General features: G+C 40.6%; 1 protein-coding gene across 1 annotated transcript; it reads left to right on the forward strand.

The window, feature by feature from the left end:
- The first annotated feature begins 369 nt into the window (after nt 1–369).
- Nucleotides 370–11560, forward strand: ZBTB43 (zinc finger and BTB domain containing 43). The gene is made up of 2 exons (XM_049833206.1): nt 370–493; nt 4796–11560. Exon 2 carries the CDS (start codon nt 4819–4821, stop codon nt 6211–6213), a length of 1395 nt encoding a protein of 464 aa, XP_049689163.1. The 5' UTR covers nt 370–493; nt 4796–4818; the 3' UTR covers nt 6214–11560.
- The last annotated feature ends 1330 nt before the right edge of the window (nt 11561–12890 follow it).

Consider the following 12890-nt stretch of genomic DNA (forward strand, 5'->3'; position numbering starts at 1 on the left):
GCGCCTTGCGTCGGGCGCGGCCGCGGCTCAGCTGGCCCGCCGGAGGGTCGGCCGAGGGGCTCCGGGACGCGCCGCCTCACCGGCGCGGGAGAAAGGCGCGGGCGCGGTGAGGGAGGGCGCGGGCGCCGTCGCTGCAGGCGGCCGTGCGGCGGCGAGGGGGCGCGCCGGGGCCCCGCCTCCCCGGGCCTCGGCGGTCCCGAGCGGCGCCGCTCACGGAGGCTGCGCCAGCAGGGGGCGCCGCGGGTGCGAGCGGCGCCCGGTGGCTCTGCCGCCGCTGAGCGGCCCCGGCGAGGGCGGGGCGGGGCGGCCCCTGGCGGGCAGGAAGCAGAAGGGCGGACCCCGGCCGTCATGTGACCGGGATGCGGAAGCTCTCCGCAGGAAGAGGGGGCTGCTTCCGGCGTCGGCCGGGCTGGGGCGCGGAGGCAGTGCCGGCCGCACCGAGCGCTGAGGCCGGGCTCGTATCCCGCTATGCGAGAGACTCTGGCGCCCGCAGGTGAGACGCGGCCCGCTCGTGGCCCGCGGGAGGCCGCGCCGCCGCCGGGCCTGGCTCCGCGGGCCCGCTCTGGGGCGGGACGGCGAGCGAGGCCCGTCCCTCTCCCCGCCGCGCCGGGGTGGGGGGGTGGGGGGGCGCTCCCGCGCCGCTTGCCGGCTGGGGCGGCCCTCGCCGGCAGACGGCGGAGCCGCGGGTGGGCGGGCGGGCGGGAGGCGGGTGCTGGACCCGGCCCCGGCCTGCTCCAGGCAGCGCCGCTGGGCGGGTCCGCCCGACGCTCGGCCGCGGGGGGCGCCGTCGCCGGGGCCGGGCCGGGCCTGCGGCCGCGGTCTGCGGCGCCTTCTGGAGAGGGCCCCGCCGGTGCGCTCGCGGCAGCGGGTGCTGTGGCGTTCGAGGTGCTGCCGTGGCAGGTGTAAGAGATTAATTTCTTCGGAAGCTCTGCGTGCGGCGAACTGAGGGAACTGCCCACTAGCGCTTCTTGAAGTAATTTTATTTTTAAGCAGCTGACGTGTGTCTTGTGTGTCTCGCTCGGTGTTGCAGCATGGAGGCTAATTATTTTTTTTATTAAGGGAAGTAGGAAGATTTTGCTCTTTATGAGCTGGGGATAAAAAAAATGCAGAAACAGAACAGGTAGTAAAAGCAGGAAGTTAAAGCTCTTTGGAAAACAAAGTTTTCTTGACGTGTGTGGCTTTAGTAGTAGAAGATATTTTACTTATGTTTTGATGGCTTTGGTTTTCATGAAAACTTAAAATACACAAAAGTCTGCTTCCGCCTGGAATTGTTTCTGTGGTGGTATGCTGAGCCCTTGCTGAAAGATGGCAGTTTAGACTAGCAGTAATTATGTAAGGCCTCTAGACATGTCTCTCTTAAATTTCAGCTGAACATATCCTGAAGGCTTATATTTTTTTTGTAGGCAAGTATTGAAAAATGTGGTCTAAAATCTGAGAATATTCTGAAAGGAGGTGAAGAACTGCATCTGCATAATAAAAAAAGATATTTTTTTTTAAATGCAGGTATTATGTAATGTACACTAGGTGTAAGATGACTGTTTGAAATACTGAAATAACGTTGTCAAGTTGTTTTAAGCAAAGTGGTAGGAAAAAATTAACAATTGAACTGACAGGCATAGTATTCTGTTGCTCTCGGGGGAAAAAATCAGTAGCTGACTTGGTCTCCTGAAGTGGATTGGTTGTATAGGTACATAGCAGGACTGATGCTTTGAGGAAAAAAACCTGAGGGGTGCTGAAGACAGTAGAATTAGAGGTGGTCTTCTGCTATTATGTAGGTGACAACTTGAAGATCATCAGCTGAACTGCAAGCTTTACAGAGATTCCTTTTCCAAGGAAGTAATTTAAAAATCTGCTGTTCCTAATAGTCCATTGGGTTTACTAAATAAAATTCTGAATGTTCAGACTTCTGACGTTCATACAGATTGTTCTGAGACTAGCTAAAAGTGGTTATAAATGTAGTAGCGTTCAATCCAAATTCCACATTTACACTTGAGGTGTGACAGTTTGGTAGTTCACATCTGGTGAGTTGATGACTGTCCTGAGACTTTTTATTTCATTTGAAAGGTGGAGAAATGGTCTTATTTTCTGTTTTGCACTTTCATGTGAAATTCCCATATACTTTTGTGAATACATCTCAAGAAGCTTGTTCAAGGATATCCATAATCATTTTTAGCTTGTCAAATACTTAAAGCAAGCTGTAAGGGCTGAAGTGGAGGACTCTCTGAGGAGTAATGCTTTGTGATAAAAAGGGCTTTCCTGTTTCTTAACACTGTTAGTCAAAGCACTTGAAAGTAATTGTGTGCTAGATTTGCAAGTTTTAGTCTGTTTCCTCAGTTGATGCATCCTGGTTACTGGTTCAGCAGAATGTAACAGCTCACCCCTGATTCATGTGAGGCAGTATTTGTAGGAAAACTGCCTTGTGCCACCAAGTGTTTTAAAAAAAAAAGATTAAAATTATGACTGATCCTCATCTTAAATCTGAGGATCTCAAGGTGGTTGGTAAACACCTCTTAAGTTAACCAATTGTTTCAACCATTAAAACAGTAGTGATTTATGAAAATGTAAAAGTGAACGTGACTGTATACAGCAAGTTATGGTGCTCAACTACAAAATTTTTCGTAATTTGACTGTCCCCCAATGGGAGCTTTATCCAGTCCTTTCAGTTCCTCCTCCTACCCAGCATTGGAAATTAGTGTAAGATTTGAAGAAGGAAGGAAACTGTTCAAAAAAGGTACCTTTTTTCTTTTGTCTGTGTTGCTGTGATTATTTATGTTTACACATGGGTTTCATAAATAGCAGGTTATTCTTCCCAGTCTGTTTTCTTCATAGACCTTCATAAGAGAGTTGGATTGATACCATACTTCTAGTGAAAAATTAAAAGGAAATTTGAAAGCATAATGTTCACAGGTCTGCAGAAGATGCCAGTTTCAAAGTTTACAAGGAGTTTGGGCATGTATTTATTGAAAAGTCTTGATGGCTTTCTGACTCCCATGCTCTCTCTTCTATAGAAAACCTATCCAACTTTATGTAAGATAACAGTGAGAAGTCTGTGTTCACCTGTGCTCCATATGCTTGTCATCCTTTTCTAGCTCTGAAACTTTGGAGATGGAACACTGAGGTTTTTGGGGAGTGGGGGGGAGTCGTCAAGAATATGAGTTGGAAAACCGATCAGAATGGTAAGGAAGGGATTATGCAACCATGAGCTGTTGATTAAACATTGAGTGATTTACATAATCACTCCTGTGTAGTCTGCCTTTTGTAAGCAAGCACTGCTGCTTTTTCTGCACTTAGTAGTCATACATTTGTGCCAATGTGCCAGCATTTTAACACAGTACACCAAATGAACAGTTTTCTTTTGATGGTTACATAACTGTACAGAAAGTACTATGGTTATTGTACAGGCTCTTTGTAGCAGAGATTCATAATCATATTTTCTAGATTCTGTATTCCATAGACATACTTTCATTTTGGAGTCCTCCAACTGTTTGTAATGCAAATTCTATTTTTGCACTGTATTAACAAAGTGCTTTAAACTCCGTATGTATACACTATCTCCTAATTTACTAAGTATTCTCTCTCAGGTCTGCAGCCCCATCTGTTAAAACTTTGACTCTTTCCCACTTAGGAGAAACAGAACTTGACAGAGGAAAACTGCTTGCTACTCCATGGCTCTTCTGGAATTCCATTGTATTCAATTTATGCATTATCAAATTGAAAAATTGCATGAGTTTAACTTATTCAGGCAGCTAATGTTGGTCTTTCATAGTTGCATTTAAATTTCTGTCATTATTTCTAATGATAATAACATGCAAATTTGTCTCAAATTCAATTTAAAATTTAAAGTAGACATTTTAAAGAATTGTATTACTGCTTAAAAGACTTAACTTTGTAATAAGACATATGGATCCTGTGGGAATACAAACATTAAAATCTGTGAGCTCTTACCTGAGCTTCTAGCATATAATTGTTGCATTGTAACATATATACAAGGTACACACAGAAAAAATTCTGTACAGCAGAGGTATCGCTTTCCTGATTAACATTTTAAGTTCTGTAAGGTTTTTCTTTAAGTAAGGAATGTTATAATAACATCTGAAAAAGCTCAGAATTAAAAGATTGGATTATAGTCCTACAACTGTACAAGATGTTGCTATTCCACCTTTCAGTTAATAAAATGACAGGGAAATACCACTAGAAGAGTCATAAGCCTCATTGTCAGTAGGTTCTGTCTATGCAGCCTTTGTCATTGTATGAATCAATATGTTGGCTTTTGAAAACTTCATTTAAAGTGGAATATTTCATAAGAGTCTTTATTGGGGGATCAATGAGATGATTTTGTTGGCAGTTGATTTCAGAATTTTTCATGTGCTGTTATAAACTCTGGGACATCCTGGAGTTAGAACTCTACTGCTATAATTTCATCAAATAACTGGTTTTGTTACACTAAACTCAGGCTTGAAATGCTTAATCCATCTCAACTGGGTAACATGCTGTTTGTAGCTCCTGCAATCGTTGCCAAGTCCTCTTGGACAGAAAAAAACCCCACAACTAAATGTGCTGACATAGCAATCTGTGGCTTCAATACAACTTTTGGAAAAGAGAGTAATGAGGTGGGGTGGGAGAAATAGAAGCATAGCAGTAACATAGGTTCCAGGAAATGTTGGGTTGAGTTCCATATGAGTCTGCTTAGGTGTTACTTGTTAAAGAAAAAGTGTAGAAGGAAATGGAAAGATCAATACTTTACTAAGCAGAATTTGTTGTTTTTGTTTTTTTTGTTTTGTTTTTTTTCTTGCAGCACAACACTAAATTTGTAATGAAATGGAGTCTGGGTCAAGCTCTTTTCGAGTGGAATTTCCTGATTTTTCTAGCACCATTTTGCAGAAGTTAAACCAGCAGCGCCAGCAAGGACAATTATGTGATGTGTCCATTGTAGTTCAGGGCCACCTCTTCAGAGCCCATAAAGCTGTTCTTGCAGCTAGTTCACCTTACTTCTGTGATCAGGTTCTCCTAAAAAACAGCAGGCGTATAGTCCTGCCTGATGTGATGAATCCAAGAGTATTTGAAAACATTCTTCTGTCTACCTATACAGGTCGGCTGGTAATGCCCGCTCCAGAAATTGTTAGTTATTTGACAGCAGCAAGTTTCCTTCAGATGTGGCATGTAGTGGATAAATGCACTGAAGTGCTAGAGGGGAACCCAACAGTTCTGTGTCAGAAGATGAATCATGGCAGTGATCATCAGTCCCCGAGCAGTAGTAGTTACAATGGCCTTGTTGAAACCTTTGAACTTGGCTCTGGAGGACAGACAGAATTCCACAAAGTGCAGGAACTAAGGGATGGCGAAAATGAAGAAGAGAGCTCTAAAGATGAGTTGTCATGTCAACTGACTGAACATGAGTACCTTCCCAGTAATTCTTCAACAGAACATGATAGACTTAGCACTGGAATGACAAGTCAGGATGGCGAAGAAGGAACTAGTGATAGTGCAGAGTATCAGTATACCAGACCTATGTATAGCAAACCCAGCATCATGTCTCACAAGCGGTGGATCCATGTGAAACCAGAAAGATTTGAACAAGACTGTGAAGGTGTGGATAATCCTTATGATGAGCACCAAGTTTCTGAATCCATGAATGCTATCCAGGCAGATCATTCAATCCAGTCTTCGGGTGTTGAAGACTTTCATATAGGTGACAAAAAGATGGAAGCAGAATTTGATGAACAGGCAGATGAAAGTAATTATGATGAACAAGTTGACTTCTATGGCTCTTCTATGGAAGAATTTTCTGGTGAAAGGGCAGATGGAAATTTAAGTGCCCACAGACAGGATCTTATGATTGCAGCAGGCTATGGTGAAGGCATTGAAATGGCTACAGGAATTAAAGAAGAAACATCCCTCACTGGATTCTCACATGCTGATAAGCTGTATCCTTGTCAGTGTGGAAAAAGCTTTACACACAAAAGTCAGAGAGATCGGCATATGAGTATGCACCTTGGTCTTCGACCTTATGGCTGTGGTGTCTGTGGTAAGAAATTCAAAATGAAACACCATCTTGTAGGCCATATGAAAATTCATACAGGCATAAAACCATATGAGTGTAACATCTGTGGGAAAAGATTTATGTGGCGGGACAGTTTTCATCGGCATGTGACCTCTTGTACCAAGTCATATCAAGCTTCTAAAGCTGAGCAGAGTACTACTGAGATGAACTAAGACATTAGTGCTTACATTTGTTTAGTAGAGTAAGCAAAATAAACTAATTATGCAAATAATGTCTGGTACTTGCTATTGTAAATTCTCAAAAAAAACAAGTTCTAATGATTATGCTGGTATAAGCAGACCAAACTTTTATTTTCCACAGTATTACTCCAGGTGTTCAATGTGTGAAGCGCAAATGGTTAATCTGAAAGGTGCTTGCAAAATGAGGTCTGTAAGGTCTTTGTGACATTGATTGTAATCACAGCAGTATTTAGAAGCCCTGTTGTTTTTCTAAGTCTTCTAAACTCACAGTAAAACCCAGTTCTAAATTGACCCAAATCCTTCAAATACATAGATGAAGCAGGAATTCAAGTAGCCCTACTTAGTGGAAAAGAGAACTAGGATGACTAAACCAGGTTATATGATTCACGTTTTAATGTAAAAAAAAAAAAATTAGAATTCCACCTCAAACTGGAGACTGCCAACATACTTAACATGCATCATTAGATAGTGTACATCATTAAATAGCCTTTGCTGTATTGCTTAATGAAAGGCTGTGTTAAAGATGGTTTGGCTTTCCTTTATCTGTCTTCCATTTTTTTATTCATCTTTAGTAAAACAAATGTCTAATTTTGTGCTGATTTCTATTTAGAATCTGTAAAGCACTTAAATATAGTTGAGCACTATATAAACTTCAATCTGTATTAAGTATAATTTGTCTTTGCTCCTCTAGGGTCTAATGCTGTATGACTCTTGGCTTGACTTGATTTTGATTGCTACATCGTGAGAGCTTCTAGAAGTGTGTGTAATAAGTATGGCTTGTCAAAAAAAAGAAATAAGATGTAGCATTTGGAACTTACCCAAACCAATCAAACATTTAAACTGTAGTTTTCTGTTCAGATTTTTGTGGCTTACTACAGTAGCAAGTACCAAACTCTGTGGATTCATGAATTGACTTTTTATTGGTACAAAAACTTCTTTGAGAACTTCTATATAGTTTTAGAAACCTGTTTTAGGAAAATTATTTAGTCATTGATAGGTATTTATACTTTTAATTCTTACTCTTTGAACAGTAAGAACTATAATACAGATTCTTGGTACTGAACTACTGTGACTGGTTACATGTGATCACAAGCAGCCAGAGTTGTTTACCTCCTCAAACAAAGTTGCTTGTGGGAAAAAAAAGTAGAAAGTATGGTATTTGGATCTGTTAATGGTACTGCAGAACATGGTACCATGCTCACGTCCGAAGTCTGGATTTTTGCTGGGAAAGTGGCACTTCTGCTTCTTTAGGGTGAGGATCTATATGCTGGGCTCTCATTCTTAGAGATAGATGGAGGAGTGTTTGTAGTTCTGAGAGATGCTGCCAGCTCTGCAGGTAGAGTGAATGCATCAATTGTAAAGGTGGCAACAGGATTTTGGGGTTGAAAGCTTAATGCAGTCTCATGCAAAAGCAATTAACCCTTCTTTGTAGTTTACTGAAACATATTATAAAAAAGGAAAGAGCCTTTAGAGCATACAAAAAGACTGTAATGGAAAAGGGTGATGTCCAAGTACAGTGCTGGTAACATGGGGAAAAATGTTAACCAGCATTGAAGGCCTAAGCCTCTCTGCTCCCAATTTATGTTTTAGATACTGCAATGTGCAGGATAATGTACTTAAACAGATGACCCTGTATGGTGACGTTACAAGGAAAAACACACAAAGATAATTACTATTAAGATGCTTTTTTGAACTCCCTGTTACAAATTGTCTTAAGATACAGCTGAACTGTATCCTGAATGTGAATGTCTGGTACAAGCGGGGGGTTTACTACTCAGTGGGCTGTAATTACTGTAACTTCTTTTCTGGCATTCTATTTACAAACTTTAATTTTTTTAAGAGGCTCTTAATTCTTAATCTTCTAATGCTTCAGATATTTTTCATATGGAATTTTGTTAAAACAGATATTCCCAAATATGATGAACCCATTGCTGGCAATGGGCATGAATGGTCAGCACCACAGAGTTCCTATTCTTAGCACTTAATTGAACTCTACAATATACCATGGTGGCCATATATAACCCTTGTAATCAAGGTAACTAAACAGGGATTTGCTCACTAACACTGTAACCTGCTTAATGTATAGAAGCACTTTGTATTTAAAAAAAAAAAAAAAAAACAAACCGTAAAACTTTATAAGTATGTTTTTTAAACTTAGAAATTATATTCCCTTTATGGTTTGTTTCCACACTGCTAACACTGTCTTTTTTAATATTAAAAAAAAATAAAATTATAATGCTTGCCTGTTTACATGAGTGTAGAGGAAAGGGTTCTTGCACTCAGTGGCCCTATTTTTCCATTCTCCAAGGCCTTACTACATACAGGGTGTCATTTCTGCAAGTACCATCATCACATTTGAGGGAAGGTATTCTCATACTCATTTCAAAGATGATCTTGTATATTACATTAGTTCTCAACCCCTTTCAAATTGTCACTTCAGTGTTGCATAAAAAGGTTAAGGGTGCCTCTTCCCATTTAACCATAAAAAAGGCTGGTCAGAAACACCAGGCTGAAAACCATGGTCAAGCAAGAAATTATTTGTTAAACCCAGACCATCCTACAGAGCTGCCAGCAAAACTGTTTCTTTTACCAGCTTGGAATGATTTTTATATGGGACATTTCAAAGTTGAACATTACTCATATTTGCAGTTAGATTACTTTGAAATAAAGCTTTAAAATAAAATGTACTGCGAGAGACACTTTAAAGGTTTTATAACAGGTCCAGTAGATCATATTATAGAACCATGTTCTTTTTTAATGACTTAGCATGAATAGTAACTTTTTAATATTTGCCTATTACTGTTTTACCCCATATTATGACATTGTCTTGAAAGTCCAACAAAAGTTGCTCCACTGATTTTGTAGTGCTTGGCGTTCTGATGTTAATTTACATGAAACCAATTGATTGCAGGAAAATACTGATATGATTGTCATGAGATCTACTTGAGAGGATTGATGATTTGAGGGAAGCTTGAGATACATGTCTATAATCCTTACTTTTTCTTATCACAGGCAAAACAGTTGACTTGTGGTGGTTTTCCTCAATTTAATTTATTGCCCTTTGACAAACTGCTAATCGCCGATTCAGGTATTGGGGGGGGGAAAAAGGTTACAAAAAATTACTTAAACACTTAAGGAAACATCTTTCCTCCCCCTTCCTCAGGCTCAACTTAAGCCTAACACCTTTCTCCCTGCTTCTGTTTTCCTTGTTTTCACCGAGAGTTGCACTCAGCCTATGCCAATTCTTTTAGTGAGGTGACAGATCACACAGGAGTTTGGGCTCATAATGCATACTGGCTTGTCTGACGCTCTTCATTTCTTAGTGGGTGTCCTCTGCTGCTCTGGGCTGGTCAGTGTCACTGTTCATGGTGATGCTGGGCCATAGTCCCTTCAGGGATGTGCCTGTTCCAGCTTGCGTCTCCTATGGGCCTCAGTTACTTCAGAGGTGTACCTGCTCTGGCATGGCTTAGCTGTAGGCCAAAGTCCCCTCAGAAGTGAATCCTCTCAGGCACGTAGTGAGTCCTTCTGTGGGTATGTCTCTATACATGTCCTCGGTGTCTTCTCCATGTGTTGTTCCAAGAGCAGCTCTTCAGTTTCTCTGCATGTGTTTCCAAATGTGTTTCCCCAGGAGTATCTTCTCCTTATGTGTCTCCGTGTACCTCTTGCTAGCAGCTGCCACTCTTTCTTAGAGTATGTTTAAGCAGAGGTACTGTGTGAACCTCTGGTTGAAGTTTTGGCATGCAGTGGATTGTTTACATCCGCTTCAGTGCAGGCTAGAACCTCTTTTGACTAGCACAGGTTGCAGTTTGCAGCCTCTTGCCACATGTCACCCTTGCAGCCCCCTACTACTAAAACCCTGCAATTTATGGCCAATACAGATGTACATAGTAAATCAAGATATGCAGATGCAGCTTCTGTCAGGCTCTTAATCTTTGCTAATGAAGTGGTCTTGTTCAAGATACAAGAAATTATTTCTTGTTTGTGGGGAGGAGGGAAGCAATCCTTATATATATATATATATAAAATATGAATGCATATGTGTATGATGAATTTCATTAATCTTCCCTTAAGCTTCATCACCTTTAATGATATGGCTTAGAAACATCTGTGCATTTTTATATTGCTCGCTGTTAGGCTGTAGTAAGTAAAGTGAATGTCTTCTGAAAACCAGAATCATTGTACACACAGGAGGCTTTCAGAATTTCCTGCTACTGTGAAGCCATTCATTGTCCAGTCAGTGGTAAGAACACTTAATGATACTACAGCTAAGTTTCTTTTCATTCTATTTTGTACCCAAGATGTTAATTACCATGGAATCTGTGTAACTACCATTCTGAAAAATTCAACTATTAGCAGGGTTATATGTCTGCTTAGGTGTGTATCTGAGCCTCTTGAGGGAGAAGGTTCCTGTTTCACACACCACTGTTGGGGTTTTTTGTTGTTTTTTAAAGCATTGCCTTATTTGTTTTATGGGTGAGCAGGTAGACTCTAGAAGGTACTGTCAGTACAATTTTTGGTCTTAGCTTTTTTTCATCTGAGGCATTTCTGGGGTTGAGTAACTTTGTCCTGTATCGAAAGCAAGGCAGATGATCAAAGGCTGATGTACTGGGTTTCTCATTAATAAAAAGAATATTTGATGCCCCTGTGTTACTGAGGCAGAAAGAAGGGAGGCACGCCAGGTCTTGTAATCCCAACACTTTTGTGTTGGTGCCAGAAAGGTGACCTGTCTCTGAATTATGAGAGCCTACAGCAGTGTATTGAGTATTTTGCTTTAACAGAACTAGAACCTTTCTCAAAACAACAAAGGAAAGTTGTTGTTTGTTTGGTTGGGTTTTTTTTAATCATTTAAATGCTTTATTGGATAGCTAGGCTTGTTTAGCTATAAGCTGTAAACTGTCGGTGCCCTAGGGGAAGATGCTGGAAAACAAAATGGTATATTTTTAATGTGATTAAATTGTAAGTTCCGATTTTTTGCTTGAAGCCTGTGTCTGTTGATTGCTGCTCCTTTTTTTTATTATTCATGGGATTCCATATTTTCTTCCAGAAATGTAACTGTTTATGCAAGTCAAGTGAATCTTCCTTAATGAGCTATAAGTTTTTATTCTAAACAAGTCATTTATAGTAAATTTGCATATCTTGATATTTTGTGAGATGTTATGCCTGTATTGCAGAGGTTGGATAGTTTTGTCTATAAATATTGCTGTCCTAATTGTACAGCATGGTTTTAATTTAATGTTACTGTTCAATATTTTCTTCTTATAGAAGAGTCCCATGCCCCTTTTTTGTATAACATGTTTTAATAAATGTTATCTGTCAACTTTGTAAATGTTTTCTTAAGCTCGAATGAAAGGAATGCATGTCTAGTACTAGTATTTAATATTTCACTTTTGCCAAAACGATAAGTGCTCAAACAAGTACAAATCCAAAAGTTGTTGATATATAACTTTATTAAATATATAAAGAAAAAGTGTATCTAGTAATGTGTCTTCTTGAAATATTGAGAACATGCCAGCCTAGCCTAAGAAAACACTAAACTAAAACCTGATTTTTTATAACACAGTAAGTTGATGAATTTGTGGAATTGGGCCCATTCCTTTGGTGCTTAGGTAATTGGTTTCCATGTTAGTCCAAATTTATCAAACAGGAGTTACTGTAACAGTTTTTTGCAGAATGGTCATCTCTGAAGTTACAATACAGAATGTACAGGCTGATAGGAAAATTCCAGAACACTCGCTTCATAGTAGCAGCAACTGCATGCCCAAAAAGCCTACAGGTAAATTTGAAGGAGGTACCGATAACGTGTAGATTTTTTTTCTTGTCCAAGTATGAAAAATTTCATAGTGTGAAAAAGTATTAAAGATTAAGTTTCCATTATCTTCCTGTGTGAATTCCTCCTCTCCCTGACTAAATTTAGGTACTTGAACAGAATGACTTAATTTGCCCAGCATCCATCTATTAGTCCTCATGGAACTGTCATAGCTGATGCTTCTTACTCAGCAGCTTAATGCTTGCTATCTAAACGAAAAATGAGCTCACTCATATTCAGCTAATTCCTGGAGAAATCAATATTTGTGTACACACTTCTCAGTCTTCAGCAACTTTTAAAAGGAATATGGTACAAGCAAATTGATTTGCTATTGCTGTGGGTTATGCTTACTGAATACACCTAAGAACAAGCCCGAAGTACTCCCTCTGTTCAGAATCAGTCGTTTGATTTTCTTTGATATGAGTGAACAAATACCAATTGGTGCATCTGTTATTTAACTTGGTCAGGATACACACACACACACCCCCCAGGCTGCTACTTTATCTGATTACCATTCAAAGCCTCATTTCTGAAGACTGTTTTCCATATGTTTTATGGGGAGATAAAGACGTACCTCCTGAAGACAAAACATTATGTCCAAAGTTAGACCACGTGGATACCCCAGCGGTACCTCCTGGCAGCGGTCACTGACTTATTATCGAGCAGCACGTGAACTGTCTGGTAAAACAGTGGATCGTTGCCCAACGTGAACTACAAGCACATGCAAGATAAGCTCAAAAACCACCTGCGTGCTTGCTAAAGCAATTTGTGTAAGTTACGAGGGCAGCGTGGCACGGGTCAACTTTTTAATTCCTCGCTTAGGGTGGTCGGTAAAGGTGGTAGT

This window comes from Accipiter gentilis, chromosome 29, assembly GCF_929443795.1.
Source record: "Accipiter gentilis chromosome 29, bAccGen1.1, whole genome shotgun sequence".
In the NCBI taxonomy this organism is placed as follows: Eukaryota; Metazoa; Chordata; class Aves; order Accipitriformes; family Accipitridae; genus Astur; species Astur gentilis.

Excerpts from the sequence above, each read along its gene's own strand:
- ZBTB43 (XM_049833206.1), top strand. The coding sequence starts at position 4,819 with ATGGAGTCTGGGTCAAGCTCTTTTCGAGTGGAATTTCCTGATTTTTCT.